The 19213-nt window shown below is 42.8% G+C and overlaps 2 protein-coding genes across 2 annotated transcripts in view; one reads left to right on the top strand and one right to left on the bottom strand.

Annotated features, from left to right (window-relative positions):
• Positions 1-3443, top strand: part of LOC100345169 (putative olfactory receptor 2I1) — a 51957-nt gene extending 48514 nt beyond the window's left edge. The window contains exons 5-6 of the mRNA XM_070074937.1: positions 1778-1841; positions 1944-3443. Of these exons, the coding sequence (XP_069931038.1) occupies positions 1778-1841; positions 1944-2898 (1019 nt within the window). The 3' untranslated portion in view covers positions 2899-3443. The remainder of the gene's footprint in view (positions 1-1777; positions 1842-1943) is intronic.
• Positions 3444-3482: 39 nt separating this feature from the next.
• On the bottom strand, positions 3483-6597 carry UBD (ubiquitin D). The gene is made up of 2 exons (XM_002714335.5): positions 6186-6597; positions 3483-4529 (listed from the first exon to the last, which is right to left on the bottom strand). The coding sequence occupies exons 1-2, from the start codon at positions 6261-6263 to the stop codon at positions 4059-4061; spliced, it is 549 nt and encodes a 182-aa protein (XP_002714381.2). The 5' UTR covers positions 6264-6597; the 3' UTR covers positions 3483-4058.
• Positions 6598-19213: the final 12616 nt, after the last annotated feature.

The following is a 19213-nucleotide window of genomic DNA, read 5'->3' as shown; positions in this document are numbered from 1 at the left end:
AACAGCTGGGACTCAAACCAGCATCCGCAATGGGATGCCGGCACTGCAGGTGGATGCTTAACCTTCTATGCCACAGCACCGGCCCCAGAACTTTGTATATCTGGTGCTCTTCACCTACTTCTGTTTTCTTATGAGGAAATTGGCTCACAGACAGGTTAAGCAATATGTCCAAAGTTGCTCAGCTAGGAAACAATAAACCCAAAATTCAAATCCAAGTAGTCCCCCTCCCAAGCGCTTGTTTTTAACCACAACATTAATATTTGTTCTGCCTAATAAGGATAAAATTAGAGAAACATGTAAACAAAATTTTTCTTTGCATGGAAGGAAGAGTTTTTTCCCTGAGAACTAAAAAATCAGAGATTCTCATTTTTCAATAAAGAGCAATGAACGATGTTTAAGATAAGCTGTCTACATTATAATACCAATCAGAAAACATACAGCAGAAGGGTTTCTATGAAATCTATCCATCATATCAATCATCATAGTTTCTGTCCCATTAAAATAGTTAAACATAATTCAAGGGTCAAAAGATCCTAGAGAACTGTGTCCCCTTTATTCCCTTGGCATTTATTGAGAAGTATTTGATATTAAAGCTGGAGGGCCAAAACAGAAGCCACAGAGACCATCTAGCTCAAAGTCTGATTTACAGATAAACAAATTGAGACAAAAGGAATTGCATGTTCTCCATACCAGCTGACAGCTATGCTAGGTAGAACCACGTCTAACTTCTGGTCTACAGAAAGCATTTGTTCCTCAGTACTTATATCAATCATTACATTAGTTCTTACATCAACAAGGGCGTGGACATTGGAATCAGCCTCTGTTCACAGCAAAGCAGAAATCAACAGCAAAAAGAGGCAGGCCTTGGTGCAGCAGGGATACTAGCATTACATATCAGAGTGCCTGCATCTGAGTCCTATCTCTATTCCTGATTCCAGCTTCCTGCTAATGTATACTGGGAGAGATTAGTAATGACTCAAGTACTGGGGTCTCCGACATCCATGTGGGAGACCCAGATTTAGTTCTAGGTTTCTGGCTTTGGCCCAGCCCAGTCTTGGCCATTGCAGGTATTTGGGGAGTGAACCAGCAGATGGAAGATCCCTCTCTGTCACTGTCTCTCTAGTTCTTTCTGCCTTTCAAATAAGAAAATAAATATTTTTTAAAAAAATTTCTGCATTAACTGAGATACTAAAAATTTAGAGTTCATTTGAGCAGTTAGGCAGCCACAACCATCTGGTGGCTGCTTCTGATTGGTTGGTCTGTTTTCCTCTAATATAGGCATTTGCAAGAAATAGGTCAAGTAATGCTTTTGTTTCCAAGTCAAGCAAAGTGAAGGTCACTTAGAAGATCTAACTGGCTTTGTCTGCTCTGGGATTCTTCCATTCCCATCTCTATTTTAATTTAGCAGCTGTATTAATAAAAACAGAGCACCCGAAACAAAGCAGGCTAAATGCTGATTACCAAGGGTTGGTTAGGCCAGGTTTTGGGCATTGCCATTATTTTTAGGCATTATGTGCTTTCTGAGAGAGAGGCAGACTTAGAATGGGCTAGGGCGTTAACCCGCTGTGCCACAGTGTCAGCCCCTAGGACAACTAAATTAGCTTTTCCTGCCCTCAGTTTGTTCACCCATAAAGCGGAAGTTCCGTATCCTTCATAAGATTTATACTTATTAAGTCATCTGTGAAAAGCTAGTAATTGTGTATTATGAAACAAACTATGCACAGCCTTAAAATATTTTTGCACCAAGATAAACCCCGTTTTTAAAGTCTGTTTTCAGCAAACTTTTCGAAGTACCCTTGTATCAAAGAACAAGTAGCAGGCGACTCACTAAATTCAGATCTGTAAATGTACAGCCAATAAATAAACATTGCACGGGCTCCCGGCCCTTCCGCCAGCACACCCCCACATTTGGTGTCCTCTTTTGGTTTCAAACATTCCGGAAGTTTTCCTCTTCAGGGCAACCACAGCGCAGAGGAGCGCTTCCTCCTGCTGGGTTTCTCCGACTGGCCCTCCCTGCAGCCGGTCCTTTTCGTCCTTGTCCTTCTCTGCTACCTCCTGACTCTGACAGGCAACTCGGCGCTGGTGCTGCTGGCTGTGCGCGACCCGCGCTTGCACACGCCCATGTACTACTTCCTGTGCCACCTGGCCCTGGTGGACGCGGGCTTCACCACGAGCGTGGTGCCCCCGCTGCTGGCCAACCTGCGCGCCCCCGCGCTCTGGCTGCCGCGCGGCGGCTGCATGGCCCAGCTGTGCGCCTCGCTGGCGCTAGGCTCCGCCGAATGCGTCCTCCTGGCCGTGATGGCGCTGGACCGCGCGGTCGCCGTGTGCCGCCCGCTGCACTACGCCGGGCTGACCTCTCCGCGTCTCTGCAGCTTGCTGGCCGGCGCCTCTTGGCTAGGCGGCCTCTCCAACTCCGCCGCGCAAACAGCGCTCCTGGCTGCGCGACCGCTTTGCGCGCCGCGCCTGCTGGACCACTTCATCTGCGAGCTGCCGGCGCTGCTCAAATTGGCCTGCGGCGGCGGCAGAGAAACCATTGAGTGCCAGATGTTCGGCGCCCGCGTGGTCATCCTGCTGCTGCCGTCCACCGTCATCCTGGCTTCCTATGGGGCCGTGGGCCACGCTGTTTGGGGCATGCGGTCCAGAGCAGGTCGGAGGAAGGCGGTGGGCACGTGCGGGTCCCACCTGACTGCCGTCTGCCTCTTCTACGGTTCGGCCATCTACACCTACCTGCAGCCCACACACAGCTACAACCAGGGGCGGGGCAAGTTCGTCTCGCTCTTTTACACGGTGGTCACGCCGGCCCTCAACCCGCTCATCTACACTCTCCGGAATAAGGAGGTGAAGGGCGCCGCGAGGAGGTTCCTGGGGAGTCTGCGGAGAGGGCACCCGGGACAGTGATTGGGTTGGGGCGGGGCAAAGGTACTGGACAGGAACCAAGAAAGGAAATGCCCACTGGAGAGTCTGCCCGCCTAGCCTCCATGCTATTTATGTATTTAGTGACAATACAAGATTTGTCCTCAGGGAGTCCAAGGTTATTGGAGAAGATTGCTTCCTCTCATCAGGAAATGTTCAGATTCTTGAAGGAAATAAATATTTCCTCTATATTTACCTGTTTAGGGAGGGGAAAATGGCCCCCGAACTTTCTCCTAAGCTCATCAAGAGAGGAAATATGACTTGGGAGACAGGTTCCTTGTCCTCAAGGAATCCTGTAGCCGTCACTCAAGACTCTGTGTGCCATCTGACTGGTCATCGGTGTCTACCTTTCAGGACGTCCATTCCTTCTGAGGTAATCCACACACAAGGGTCCCCTCTAGAGACACAAAATCTCCAGGTCCATATTGAAAAGACTTTATCATGCCCACCACCATCTGCAGAAGTAAAAACAATTGGAACTAAATATGTGACATAGAGGGTAATCGGAGACACGATTCCAGATTTCACTTCACACCAAACAGCTTTTTTAAAAAGGAGAGAGGAAGCAGTTTAATTGAATCTCTGAATTATTTATTAATGATAATTATCATCAGAGTAATTAATTTACTTCTTCACATGTCATTTTACTATTCTCTATAAGGAGAAAGTCAATTTGGTTCAGCAATAATTGAGTGATATTATAGATGAAGCACTGGGTTTAATATAGAAACACAGAAATTAATACAACATGGAACCCAATTTAAAACTTACTATCTTGTTACAGAGGAAAAAAATAGGAGTTTTCTATAAATCAGAAAGGATTGAGTTTCAAAAAGTTAGCTTTGAATGCTATTTCAAGTGTACATTAAAAATTTACTTCCTATCCTCAATAATACATTATAAATGATCCTGCCCTTTCACACACTTGATCTTAGCCAAAAGGCCGAGAGCCTGCCATTTAATCAGCTATGTTAGGACCAAAGAATTATAGAGTTGGAAATTTTCCTTCATCCTACCCACCTCACCCAAATCTTAATCTATTTGAGTCTCATTCATTTTGGGAAGACATCAGAAGATGTGGCTACTGAGTAAATCGAAAGAAAATAAGCTCTGCTACTCCTACTATCACCCCATCCCCAAGGTGGTCACCCCCCAATACAGTAACCTGTCATGAAGAGTAAAGTGCCTTTTTTAATATTGTAATCTGCCATGATCTTCCCATCCTCCAGTTTTTTTCCATTGCAAGTCACATTCGGGATTTTAGGGGCTGCACCAGTCAGGATCTTGATCATTTCTTTCACCTGGACCACTGAGTTGGATCTTCGCACTTGCAGGAGATGCCTCTGCCCGTGGTCTCTTGAATCCACTAGAAACAAGGGCAGCTCCTCATCACTGGGCTTCACCACCTTCAGAGTGAGGTGGATGGTCTTCTCCTTGTCAATGCCATAGGATGATAGCTTTCTCTGTGGATCTAGAGTCTTGGAGCCCAGCAGAAGGACCTGTTCCTGCACAGGAATCTTGATCTTAGATCTCACGTGTTCATTGATCTTCCGTACTCTGTCATGTCTGTTGGCCTCGAATGTCATTAATTCCTGTGTCTCACAATAGACATTCACCTACCCAATGAGAGCCAGAGAGAGTTAGTTGCCTAAAATGCCTGCCACTCATTATTCTCATATACATGGATTTCAAACATTTATGCACTAAAATAAATTTATCTCTTCATGCTTTTTCCTCATGAATTTTTTTTAAGTATTCTTGTACCCCTGGCTCTCCTATCTTAATTGTTCTCACCTTCTACCACCTTTTTTGTCTTCTGGCTTGTCTACAACAATATGTGTCCTTCCCCTTCTTGGAATTTCTCTTTCAAAATTTCCAGGTTGCAATATAAGCAAGAATATTAGTGTCATTACCTTATAACCATACATTTTATTCATCTCAAAATATAATAATGATTTCCCACTTTACCTGCCTCTCCTGTCCAGATAAAGTTTGTCAAATGCCAAAAAGTAAATCCAACTACAAAGCTTCAAAAGTTGTACACCATATTCTAAAAACAACTCACAAACAATTTTCAAGACTTGGCAGCCTCTCAGGATATTCCTGTCCATAGAATCCCCTCCATGGCTACCTTACAAGAAAATCCAGATTAAGACATGTAGTTTCTTTTCTAATGTTCCATTGCTTTATAGTAACTTTCCTAATGCAGTGACACTATGTTCATATCCTCAGTGTTGCTGTTAATCTATAGTTCCTATACTTCTTTTTTATATCCACCTATGGTACAATATTACCTTTTTCTTAAATTAGACCAGAGCCTCACTTAAAGAAGGTAAAGACTACATCTCAGTCCTACTTCAACAATTGAAAAATCCTGAAATGTAGTGAATTTCACCTCTGTGTTGCCCCTTTAAAGCTGCCCTGTTCAAAAATATCTTCCAGATGCCGGCGCTGTGGCATAGCAGTTAAAGTCACCGCCTTCAGTGCCGGCATCCCATATGGGCACTGTTCCAGTCCCAGCTGCTCCACTTCTGATCCAGCTCTCTGCTATGCCCTGGGAAGTAAGTAGAAGATGTCCCAAGTCTTTGGGCCCCTGCACTCATGTGGGAGACCCAGAGGAAGCTCCTGGCTCCTGACTTCAGATAGGCACAGCTGCAGCCATTGCAGCCAACTGGGGAGTGAACCATCGGATGGAAGACCTCTCTCTCTCTCTCTCTCTCTCTCTCTTTCTCCTTCTCTGTATAAGTCTGATTTTCAAATAAATAAATCTTTAAAAAAAAATCTTCCCAACCTAAATGGCACATATACTCCTTGCCCTCATTCCAAGTTCTCTTCATAGGTCATATGTTGTTCTTTAAAGTCTGCATTAGGTCATTGATAAGTTAATAAATGAGCTTTGTAAAGCTATCCTTTGGAAGGACCAAGAAACTTAGTTTGAAAACCTTTAAAAAATTTCCATAATTCTAAATCTTGACATAATTCTAAATCTTGCACACTAAGTCCACCCCCACTTCTTACCATTTACCCTGAACAGCAGTCAGTCCAAGGTTTGATTCACAAGAGAACTCAGAAGTCAGATAACAAGTTTCTCTTCTGAGCACCCTCCTTCCCATTCTACAGATCCCAATGCCTAATTCATCCCCTTCAAGATGCCTTCCCAACCATCCCACTTCCCACTGTTCCTTCTAGAACACTATCCATCCCTGAGATATCTTCCCAACTCTTTAAAATGCTTTGCCTTTCCCCATACCCTTTATTAAATGCAAACTTACAGCAAGGGTGGAAGCATTGGGAGCCATTCCTGCAATCAAAGGAGCAGAAAGAAGAGACTGAGCAAACGGACCTTGCATCCAGCTTATATGCAAACAGTTGAGCTGGAAATCCCCTGCCCGGACAACTGTGTTGTCGAACTTGACTGTGCCCTTTGTTCTTGCATGCTCTCATCAATTTTCTTTCACTTTTGCTGCAGTGTAGTTAATAAACAAATAATACTTTATGTTCGAGCACTTTGCTATCCAGCAGGAAAGGGCTACCCCACATTCACTGTCCAATAGGATTTGGTGATTCTGAGAAAATGAGCAGTGGTGAGGTAGAAAATGTTAGATCAGGTTGAGGGAGATGAAGAAACAGAAATCCTTGCAGCAGGTTAGGGATGGGGAAGAGACTGAGGAAAGAGAAAGGAAAAGTTCAACCCCAGGCTTGCATAAACTGCTTTCACTTTTGAAACTTTATTTGTAAGCTTTACTTTCTGAGAACATCATGTCATTTCTCGGAAAGCAAGAAGGAGAGTAGGTGGTTAAATGTTGCTTAAAATTAGTCCACTCTCTTTTCATATCCTTTCCTTCTCTGTCCATCTGACCATTTCACATTAATACAGCCCCTTTATCAGGGGCTGTAAGGAAACCTTGGCCAGAGAAATGACATTTCCCAGGAAATATTTTATCTTCTGAGACCCCCAGATCTATACCCACAGCCCTCACCTGAGTTGCATATCTGTAGGTCACTTCCTTGACCATATAAAGTTCTCTGCCCTCTCCAAGCCAGTGAGCATATCTTTCCCTCCAACTCTATCCCCAACACTACGAATTTTAAGAATACACAGTATAGGCAGTAACTCACTCAGGAAGTTTTCCCTAGATCTCTTCTTCCCTACGTGGGTTATGTGGCCATCTTCTAACCTCCCATCCTTCCTCTAAAAACCTCTCAGAGAACATTTCCCCTTTAATAGGGACATTTGCTTTTCATTTTCAGTAAACAGAAGGATTCTTGAGGGTCATGACTGTGTCCTAACTAACATGTATTTAGCACTGCCCAGCATGCTTTCTGGCACAGGAAATACTTAATAAATATTAAATGCATGAATGAATTATAAATGAATGAACAAGTAAAAAAAAAACAGCAAATGGAAAGCAATATTTAAGTAAATCCTTGGAACTACACAAGATATCAAATGGTATCTCATTTACTGTATTGACATTCTAATGATATATTAGTATTCTTTGGAATACTAACAACCAATAGTCATGTAAGCAGAGTAGGTAATGGTTCAAATGAAAATGTCAATTTCTATATGCCTTGTATTCTTATTATGTTGCTTCAGCACAAAGAAAAGAGGCAGAAGAGTCTCCCCTGGAGTTGGGAATTTCCAAACGTGTTTACAATGAGGGTGAGCCTGGAATATTCCCAAGAAAAACTAATTCAGAAGTTTCCCCACCTGAGAGGGCCTGGATTCTGAGAAACAGTGTCCTTTCAAGGAAGGTGAACAACTAACTTGGACTTTGATCTCTCTCTCTCTTTCCTTCCCTTCCCCTCTCTTCCCTTCCTTTATGAAAGTCCCTCCCTGCCCAAGGTCAGGGCAATCTCTGTCCCGGGTGCCCTGCTGCCAGTCTGCAGACCTCATCAGAATTTCTTCTTGGAACTTGATCTCCTTCTTACCTCATTCTTACTTCAGCTTTTTACCTCAGTGTCCATCTGATTTTTTTTCCATCTATGTCACAATATATTCTTTTAGCAATAAAGATATCATTTCATTTGCCCCTCTAACAATTCAGAAGATGAGCCAAGGTGAAAGATCATGCCAGGGAGATTCTTCCAGGTTACAAAACACCTCAGACATCTACAAACCTCCCAGCTGGGCCCAGGTTGATGAGGTGACCTTAGCTCATCACTGCTCCCATTGGAACATAGGTCTCTTTCCAGTGTGTTTAATAATGCCTGCGAGTTTATAAAACTTTGCAATCTGAAATACTGGTTCAGAAATGTCAACCTAACTCAGTTAAAAAGCTACTATAAATTATCATCTTTTGGTGGTTGGGAGAAAATATTGGTCCATCCTCAAAGAAAGATAGCTTGGAAAATCTTACCAAAAATAAAAATAGACATGCCAGGCCAAAACAACCCAAATGCCCTTCAGTAACAGAAAATAGATAAATTAACTGTGGAATATCATCAGCAGATAAATGGATGGATTATTCCTACAAGCAACAATATGGATGAATTTCTAGAAACCTATTACATGAAAAAAGCAAGAACGAGAAGACTATAAAATGTGACATTCTTTATAAAGCTCAAAGACAGGTAAAGTACAGGGAGTCACAGAAACTACTTTGAAATTCTGGCATGTATCCTTCTTAACAGAAATGAAGTCAAATCTAAATGCTGATATGAGTTATCTGAAGGAACTTTCAAAGGGTATCAAGGCCCTCAGGATCCCTCTGACATCATCTCATTGTCAAAGTCAGAGTCCCCAGGGCCAGCACAGTGGTGTAGCAGGTAAAGCTGCTGCCTGCAGTGCCAGCATCCCATATGGGCTCCAGTTCCAGTCCCAGCTGCTCTTCTTCCAATCCAGCTCTCTACTAAGTCCTTGGGCCCCTTCACCACGTGGGAGACTCAGAAGCTCCTGGCTTGTGGCTTTGGATCAGCGCAGCTCTGGCCATTGCAGCCATCTGGGGAGTGAACCAGCAGATGGAAGACCAGTCTCTCTGCCTCTCTGTAACTCTGCCTTTCAAATAAATAAATAAATCTTTAAAAGAAAGAGTCCAAGCCAGCACAATGGCTCAATAGGCTAATCCTCCACCTAGCGGCGCCGGCACACCAGGTTCTAGTCCCGGTCGGGGCGCTGGATTCTGTCCCGGTTGCCCCTCTTCCAGGCCAGCTCTCTGCTATGGCCCGGGAGTGCAGTGGAGGATGGCCCAAGTCCTTGGGCCCTGCACCCGCATGGGAGACCAGGATAAGCGCCTGGCTCCTGCCTTCGAATCGGCACGGTGCGCCGGCCGCAGCACGCCAGCTGCGTTGGCCATTGGAGGGTGAACCAACAGCAAAAGGAAGACCTTTCTCTCTGTCTCTCTCTCTCACTGTCCATTCTGCCTGTCAAAAATAAAAAAAAAAGAAAGAGTCCAAAATTTAACTATGAGAACTGTTTGTTAAAGAAATTTATTTTTATGATTTTATTTATTTATTTATTAGATTCAATAATTTTAACATTTTGCTCTATTCAGTTAATATGTAAACTTCAAAATCTGACATTTAGTACATACTTACACATACACACTATTTTTCTTGAAAACAGGGATATTAATATCATAATATGGGATTCATAGCAATCAAAGTCAAAAAAGAAAGATATATTATTATTTAGAGGGTAAAATTCATTGAAAACAATATTTCTATCTATTTACCAAATAATGTGTTAAAGAAATGAATTACTCAATTAAGGAACATAAAATATTAGAGATAAAATATTGTTGTTTAAAGCAAATATTCAAAAGGGACATTAACATAAGCAAAACTAAACACTACAGTGTTTAGGAGCACATATGTATGTAATAAAACTGTTGTAAAAATGTAAAAATCAGGGCCAGTATTGTGGTACAGTGAGCTAAGCCACTACATGCAGTGCTGGCATTCCAAATGGGTGCTGGTTCCAATCCAGCTCCTTGCTAATGCTGTGGAAAGCAGTGGAAGATAGCCCAACTGCTTGGGCCTCTTCACCAGGTGGGCGTTCCAGGCTCCTGGCTTTGGTCTGGCTCAGCTCTGGCTATTGTGGCCATTTGGGAAGTAAAGCAGTAGATAGAAAATCTCTGTCTCTCGATAGCAAGAGGAAATACCCAAATCCCCCTCAACGCCCACATGCCAGCTTTGAAGAAGTTACAGAAAACAGAACTCCATCCATAATCCCAAAGAAGAATTTTGGGTATTACCTCTTAAGGGGGGAATGTTAGGTAGGAAGTCAGTTATGAGCTTATGTGTGTGTGACATAAAGGCCTAAAGAGAAGACATCTATGTCCAGCATATGCATCTGCATCTCAAAGTCATCCTGACAATGTTTCAGGGGCAGCCCGGTATTCGCATCCTGCCCTGCCCCCTTCTACCTGATAACCTGCCAGGTGGAGGTCCCCGCCCCTTCTGCCTGACAAATTTTCCACAATCTCCCAGGTACAGCCCAGTATTTGCTCTTCAAACACCCTGCTCCAGAGCCCCATTCTGCAGGGGTCTTGCTCACCCTTCCTCTAAACTCAGGATGGTACCAGCTGGGCTTCCTCCTGTCTGATACCTTCAGGGGAAAACTCAGATAGAAGCTTTTCTATTTACATCCAAAAAGCCCTTTGTTCCAAGAGGAGCAGAGGTGGGGAAGCAAGACCCATCTCCTTAAAAATCCCCGGCCTCCAACGGCCACTGCATGTATCACACCATCCAAGACCAGCTGATGTCCTCAGTGGCCATTAGTAGTGGTGTCACCGCACCTCCAAGTACATGCAGAAGCACATTAATGACTTCATGCCATTCTTCAGTGACTCGAACATCAACGATGATGGCACCCACAACCACTTCATGAGATACTGCAACATCATGTGCAAAGTGTCATGGGGAGGGCAGCTTCAGTTGAGGACCCGGTCACAAGTCTTGTATACAATCATGGAGGTAATGCAGGCCGATTCACCTGCTGTTGTTACCTGGAAGGAGTACAACAAGAAGCTGCTCACCCTGGTCTACCTGTGCCACCCCTGGGACCTCTGAGAGCACTACAATTCCATGGTGCTAAGGCCACAAAGGTCCCCCTCTTCTGGACACCACCAAATCAACCATTGCCATCACTGCCACCACTGCCATTGCAGCTGCAACCAAAGCTGTCACCATGTCTTTTCAATAGCCCCTTTTTTTTTCCTTTGGTTTTATCTGTTTGGTTTTTTTTCTCAAAATTTGCCTCACTGCCACCCCCACCAACATCACCCTCTCCTTTCTGTCTCCTTGGTAATCATGGCTTTCCCGTCTACCAGTCCTGGACATTGACTCTGGGGAAAGCCACAACTGTGGACTCCTTGAGGGCCATTGGTTTGAGTTTCACCTCTTTCTTCAGGGTCTTTTCTTTCTCCACCCCCAAGAATTGGTCTTTGGTTTTGATGTATTCTTAACTTGGGAAAAAATTAATTTACTTCAATAGCTCAATGTCTTCAGATTTTGCCCCCAACTGTATCAAATTACTTTAATAAAATTGGAGTTTGTGTGAAAAAAAAAAAAAAAAAAACTCGGCCTCAACTGGACTGTGCACTCAGCCCTCTGCCTCTCTGCAGAGCCGCCTGCCTGATCTGCCCAGGTGTAATCTCTCCACTCAACCATGTAACCTCCACCCCCCTCCACCCAGTCTCTCAGGCTCTTTTTGGAGAGGTGCCCATCCATCCTTATGGATGTCCCTTCCCTAATAAACCTTGCTATTTTACCTCCCACTAAAAAAAAAAAAAAGAAAGAAAAGAAAATCTCTGTCTCTCCCTCTGTTTGTAACTGTGCATTTCAAATAAATGAATAAATATTTAAAATAAAATATGAATATTCATTACGATACTACTATACCTTATTGTTTATGTGCATGTTACATATAATTATTTGTGTTATCAAAGGACATGGTAAAAATACAACTTAAGAAATTTCATGGGGCCAGCACCGCAGCTCACTAGGCTAATCCTCCACCTGTGGCGCTGGCACCCAGGGTTCTAGTCCCGGTTGGGGCGCTGGTTCTGTCCTAGTTGCTCCTCTTCCAGTCCAGCTCTCTGCTGTGTCCCGGGAAGGCAGTGGAGGATAGCCCAAGTGCTTGGGCCCTGTACCCACATGGAGATCAGGAGGAGGCACCTGGCTCCTAGCTTTGGATCGGCGCAGGGCACCGGCTATAGTGGCCATTTGGGGGATGAACCAATGGAAGGAAGACCTTTCTCTCTGTCTCTCTCTCTCTCTCTCTCTCTTTCTAACTCTGCCTTTCCAAAAAAAAAAAAAGAATTTTCATGTACAAATCTTCTAACTTGGCAATCCCATTTCTAGGAATTTATCCTAATCCTTTTTTTTATTTGACAGATAGAGTTATAGAGAGTGAGAGAGAGACAGAGAGAAAGATCTTCCTTCTGTTGGTTCACTCCCCAAATGGCCGCTACAGCTGGAATTTATCCTATTCTTATGTGTGTATGAAATAAGCTATGTACAAGAATATCCATGTGATATTATTTGTAACTTAAAAATGAAAACAACATCAATAGGGAACTAAGTAAACAAAGGTTTATTCAGTGGAATTAGCTGAAAAATTGATTCAAACAGTGTATATATGGTATTTTGTTTTTTTAAAAAGAAAAGAGGGGTGAGCATCTGACCTAGCAATTAGGACATCATTAGGATGCCTGCACTACACGTCAGAGTACCTGTGATTGATCCCCAGCTTCAGCTCCTGATTTAGCTTCCTGCTAATGTGAACCCTGGGAGGAGGCAGTAATAGCTCAAGTGACTGGGTTCCTGCCACCTGGATGGTGTTCTTAGCTCCTGGCTTCTTCCTACTGACAGTTGCAGATGTGGGGGAAAGAGATGTGGGGAGAATGAATCAGCAAATAAGAGCATTCTCTCAAATAAATAAATACTTTAAATTTTTTTTTAATTTATTTGAAAAGCAGAGTTACAGAGTGAAGAAGCGAGACAGAGGGGTCTTCCATCTGCTGATTCATGCCCCTGAATATACATTAGAGCCAAGGCTGGGCCAGCCAGAAGCCAGAAGCTTCTTCCAGGCCCCCCAGGTGGATGCAAGGGCCCAAGCCATTCCCCACTGCTTTCCTAGGAGCATAAGCAGGGAGCTGGATCAGAAGTGGAGCAGCTGGGACTTGAACCAGCTCCCTTAGGGGATGCCTGTGCTGCAGGTGCAGCTTAACTCATTACACCACCATGCCAGTCCCCCCAAATACACTCTTAAAAATCAAAATTTAGATGATTTAGAGCAAATATGGCAGTTCTGCTCCACAAAGAACTCATGGCCAGATTCCTTTGAGTTCACTGCTCAGCTATTCTTAAAGTATGGCCCACATTTTTGTGGTCCAAAACAGCAGCGAGTACCCTACTCTTTATTTCAGCATTCCAGGAAGAAGGATGGCAGAAGTTATAAATGAAAGGAGCCAAAGAGAGGGCTTTAACTGTGCTTAGAGGCTGCAGGGGAGACAGAACAAAGTGGAGTTGAGTAAGGTACTCCAACAATCATCTCAGCACAACTACAATTTGAACATTTGATCCTACAGTAAGTCACCTTCACAGCAATTGTGAGGTCAGATGAGGGACCACAGTGCATGGTTTCACAGATTGAAGAAGCTCTTTGAAAATAAACAATTGCAGAACAAAAAAAGAAAAAAATCAAAAGGAAAAAAGAAAATCTATTGGAACTGTGAGATAGCACTAAAAGAACAAATATTCAAATTGTTGGGATTCCAGGTGTTCTTGAGACTGTTAAAGGAAAAGAGCTAAATGAAAGATAATAATAGGAGCACATATTTTAGCCCAGTGGATTAAGCCACCACTTGGGATATCTGTCTCCTGTGTCAGACTGGAATTGAGTACTGCCTCCACTTCTGATCCAGCTTCCTATGAGTGGGCCTGGAATGCAGCAGATAATGGCCCAATTACATAGGTTTCTGATTCCCTTTGTGGGAGACCCAGATGGAGTCCCTGGCTCCTGGCTTTGGCTTGGGCCATCACCAGCTATTTTGGCCATCTGGAGAGTGAACTAGTAGATGGAAGATCTCTCTCTCTCACTCTCTCTTTCTCTCTCTCATCCTGCCCCATTTCTCCTTCCTTGTCACTCTGCCAAATAAATGAATAAATAGATAAATCTTCAAAGAAAGAAGAAATAATAACAAAATTTCCAAAACCTAGAGACACAGCTGTCTTGGCGAAGGGAGTCAGAGGTCACCAATCAGAGTCAATTCAACCAAGTCTACCACAAGATATGTTATAACCAAGCTCTTTAAACGCAAAGAGATGATTCACAAAGCTATAAGAGAAAAGAAAGATATAACATATAAATGTGTTTTAGTTAGCCTCACCGGAGATTCCTCAGCAGAAATCTTACAGGCCAGGAAGGAGTGGAATGAGTCTTTTACACAGTATTAAGTTGGGGAAAAAAAAAAAAAAAAAAAAAAACACCTGCCATCCAAGAATGCTATTTCTAACAAAGCTGTCTTTTAGATAAGAAAAAGACTTAGACATTTCCAGAAAAACTAAAGCTGAGAGAATTTATCTCAACCAGACCTGCTTTACAAGGAATGTTAAAGGGACTTCTTTGGGCTGAAAGAAAGATACTAATGAGTAAAAAAGAAAATACCAGAAGGTAGAAAACTCATTGGTAAGACTAACTGTACAAACTCAGGATGCTCTGATGCTGGAGACATGCTTTGTAAACCATCTGTGCTTTAGGTTTTTTTTTTTTTTTTGCTTTGTTTTTGTTTGGTTGGTTGGTTGGTTGGTTTTTACTTGAGAGTCAGAGTTACACAGAGAGAGGAGAGGCAGAGAGAGAGGTCTTCCATCGATGGTTCACTCCCCAATTGGCTGCAATGGCCAAAATTGCACCAATCCGAAGCCAGGCGTTTCTTCCGAGCCTCCCATGCGTGTGCAGGGGCTCAAGGAGTTAGGCCATCTTCTACTGCGTTCCCAGGCCATAGCAGAGAGCTGGAACAGAAGTGGAGTAGCCGGTACTAGAACCGGTACTCATATGGGATGCCGGCACTTCAGGCCAGGGCGTTAACACACTGCGCCACAGCACCAGCCCCAAAATGTACAGTATTTCATTAGTACTTTCTCTTTTCTTTCTTTTCCTTTGTTTATAATCAATGCCAGGTTGCTTTCCTTTCAAAACAGCTCATTATAACCAAAAGGTAATTTGGTAAGCTCATAGTAACCACAAAGCAAAATGTATAATAGACTTACCAAAAATAAAAAGTAAGGAATCAAAACATGCTACTAGAAAATATTGCTTAACTACAAATGGAGATTGCAAAAGTAGAATAAAGAAACTACCGTAAAGCTAGGGAAAAAACAACAAAATAGCAATACTGTTTATCAATAATTACTTTAAATGAATTAAATTCTCCAATTAAAAACATAGAGTGACTGAATAAATAAAAAACAACAACCACCTGTTTGCTGCTTACAGGAAACTCACATTACCTCTAAGGACACACATAGACTGAAAGTGAAAGATTGAATAAGTTCTGGGGTGGGCACTTGTTGCAGCAGTTAAGCTATTTGGGATGTCTGTATCCCATGTCAGAGTGCCTGGGTTTGAATCCTGGTTCCACATCCAATTCCAACTTTTTGCTAATAGGTATACTGAGAGACAGCAGGTAATGACTTAAGTGGTTGAATCCCTGCCACCCACATGGGAGACCCAAACTGAGTTCTGGGATCCTGGATCCAGCATTGCCCAGTATTGGCTGTTGTGTCTATTTGGGGAGTGTACCAGCAGATAGAAGATCTCCCTCTCCCTGTCTCTCTCCATATGTGTGTGTGTGTATATGTGTGTGTATGCACACATGCACATTTCAGATAAATAAAAATCAATACATTAAATTTTTAAAAGAATAGTATTGTTTAAAAACATATGTTAGGCACATGGAACCCAAAATAAAGCAAGAGTAGCTATGCTGGGAAAAAGAAAGAGAAAAAGAGGAAGGAAGGAAGGAAGGGAGGGAGGGAGGGAAGGTGGAAGGGAGGGAGGGAGGGAGAATATAGTAAACCTCAAAGACTTCACCAAAAAATGATTAGAACTGATCAACGAATTAAGCAAAGTTTCAGGATACAAAAGAAAATCCACAAAAATTAGTATAGTTATTATACATCAGTAGTGCATTATCAATAGTGCATTATCAACCAGCACCGCGGCTCAATAGGCTAATCCTCCACCTAGCAGGGCCGGCACACTGGGTTCTAGTCCCAGTCGGGGCACCGGATTCTCTCCCGGTTGCCCCTCTTCCAGGCCAGCTCTCTGCTGTGGCCAGGGAGTGCAGTGGAGGATGGCCCAGGTGCTTGGGCCCTGCACCCCATGGGAGACCAGGAGAAGCACCTGGCTCCTGCCTTCGGATCAGTGTGGTGCGCCAGCAGCAGCACACCAGCTGCGTTGGCCATTGGAGGGTGAACCAACAACAAAAGGAAGACCTTTCTCTCTGTCTCTCTCTCTCACTGTCCACTCTGCCTGTCAAAAAAAAAAAAAAGTGCATTATTAAGAAAGCAATGCCATATCCAATAACTGCCAAAAAGTACCTAGGAGAAATTTAACCAAAGAGGTGAAAACTCTACGATGAAAACTATAAACAATGTGATGAAAACTATAAACCATTAATGAAAGAAATTAAGGTACACATAGGGCCAGCACTGTGGGGTAGCGGGTAAAGCCGCCGCCTGCAGTGCAGGCATCCCAGTGGGTGCTGGTTCAAGACCCAGCTGCTCTACTTCCAATCCAGCTCTCTGCTATGGCCTGGGAAAGCAGCACAAGATGGTCCAAGTCCTTTGCCCCTGCACCTTCGTGGGAGACCCAGAAGAAGCTCCTAGCTCCTGGCTCCTGTCTTCAGATCAGCACAGCTCCCGCCACTGCGGCCAATTGGGGAGTGAACCATCAGATGGAAGACCTCTCTCTTGCTCGCTCGCTCGCTCGCTCTCTGTCTCTTCTTCTCTCTGTGTAACTCTGACTTTCAAATAAATGAATAATAAAAAAAGAAATTAAGGAACACAAAGAAATGGAAAGACATCATGTGTGTTCATAGATTGAAAGAATGAATATTGTTAAAATATCCATACTAACAAAAACAATATACCAGTTCAATGTGATGCTTATCAAAATACCAGTAGCATTCTCCACAGAACTAAGGGGAAAAAAAAAACAAAGTTGACAAAACATCACAAATGGTCAAAGCAATCTTGAGCAATAAGATCAAAATCAAAGCAGGAGGCATTGTGCTCCCTGTATTTAGAATATATTACAAAGCTACAGAAATTAAAACAGCACAGCACGTCATTGGCATAAAACAGATACCTACACCAGTGGATGGTGACCCTAGAAGTAAATTTACATATTTACAGGCAACAGATCTTTAACAATGCTACAAGGAGCACACATTGGAAAAAAGTAAAGCTTTTCAACAGTGTTGGGCAAATTGGATATACACATGCAGAGGAATGAAGCTAGACTTCCTCTGCCTCTCATAGTATACAAAAACCAAAATACTAAGGGACATATTTCTCAACAACTGTAAAACCAAATTCTATCAACAGGTGAATGGATGAACACATTGTATATATTTAAATAATGCATTGCTACTCTTGGTAAATTTTTAAAAAGCAATGGACTATTTATACAAAAAAAAAAATGGATGAATCTCTAAAATATTATTCAGAGTATAAGAAACCAAACACCACAAAGTACGTGTTGGATGAATCTTTTATATGAAGTTCTAAAGCAGATTAAAAACAACCAAAAACAATAGAAATCAGGAAAGTGGTTGTCTAGAGCATGAATGGGGAGAATGATTGGAAATGGGCACAAGGAACTTTCTGGAGTAATGAAAATGTTTTATAGCTCCACTAGGATGGTGTTTCCCTGGATGAATACATTTTCAAAATTCAACGAACTGTACATTAAAATATGTGCATTTTATTATGTAAATTATATCTAAATTTAAAAGGAAGAAGAAAATAAGCCAAAGACACACATTGTGTCCATGGAAGTAGCACAAGCCCTCATTACTTCTACCTGAAATCTAAGCTCTAATCACTTTCAAGGATGTAACTAATGTTCCCCCATACTGTGCGTTTATAAAGTTCTCCTTATGAGAATCAAGTGGAAACTCCAACCAGTCCAAAAGCTGCTTTTCATGGGAACTTCTGGCAGCAAGGTGATGAGGAGATTCTGACCAGATTGTAGGTAAGTTACATGTTTATTCTTCTTCTAGAGCCCCTCCCTTTCCACTTGTCCTCAGTAGTGCTTGGGATCAAACAAGATCTCAAATCTCAGCCCTAGCACTTGCTGGCTGGGTAGCTTTGCACAGTTATTTAACTTCTCTATGGCTGTTTCTTCTTAGGTAAGGGAGGGAATAATAATAATTAACTTTCACTGTTGTGAGAATCACGTATTCCAGGAAAATATCAGCACGTTGTCTGGTATGTATAGGAATCACTCACCAGAAGGTAACTATTAAAACCATGGGTGATTATCATTGAATTGAAGAGCAGAATTTGTATCTCAGCTTGTAGTAGCTAATACATATCTGGTTCCATGGTGATCAAAAAAGGAATAAATGACTGCATGCATGTGTGGAGTTCATGGGAAATAGGAAGGGCAGTGCCTGCCTTTGTTGGTGTCAGAGAAAATGATTGTGCTAATAGACAGAAAACTTGACACAGCAGAGTCAAAGGAAGATACAGACTGGAGATGTTTCTTTAAAAAAATGCAGTGAGAAAAGTTATCAAGAGAATAAGAATGTGAGAAATTCTGGTTTATGGATGAATAAAACATGGTAGGAAATTACTGAGATACAAAAATATATGATAAAGTTTAAAAAAGAATTATGTGGGGCCGGCATTGTGGCATAGCAGTTAAAGCCACCGCCTGCAGTGCCGGCATCCCATATGGTGCCGGTTCTAGTCCCGGATGCTCTTCTGATCCAGCTCTCTGCTGTGACCTGGGAAAGCAGTGGAAGATGGCCCAAGTCCTTGGGCACCTGCACCCATGCGGGAGACATGGATAAAGCTCCTGGCTCCTGGCTTCAGATCTGTCCAGCTCTGGCCATTGAAAACATTTGGGGAGTGAACCAGCAGGTGGAAGATCATATTCTCTCTCTGCCTCTGCCTCTCTGTAACTCTGCCTTCCAAATAAGTAAATAAATCTATAGAAGAAAAGAGTTATAGGGCAAAGAAGGAGAGTGATTATGATGGCGCACACAGAAAGTTCCTAAGATACTAATAAATTTATTCTGCTTTTAAGTTGGGAAGGGGCCCAGTATATCATGTGTTTATT

The sequence above is a fragment of the Oryctolagus cuniculus genome, chromosome 5 (assembly GCF_964237555.1).
Source record: "Oryctolagus cuniculus chromosome 5, mOryCun1.1, whole genome shotgun sequence".
Taxonomy (NCBI): domain Eukaryota; kingdom Metazoa; phylum Chordata; class Mammalia; order Lagomorpha; family Leporidae; genus Oryctolagus; species Oryctolagus cuniculus.
Note: the sequence above shows the minus strand (reverse complement) of the source record. Positions and strands in the feature narration are given on the sequence as shown.

What these genes read in the sequence shown, in the direction of transcription:
- UBD (XM_002714335.5), bottom strand. Translation starts at nt 6,263, where the DNA reads ATGCAAGGTCCGTTTGCTCAGTCTCTTCTTTCTGCTCCTTTGATTGCA. An exon ending in CCAATGCTTCCACCCTTGCT is followed by an intron (nt 4,530 to 6,185) that starts GTAAGTTTGCAT and finishes CTCATTGGGTAG; the next exon opens with GTGAATGTCTATTGTGAGAC.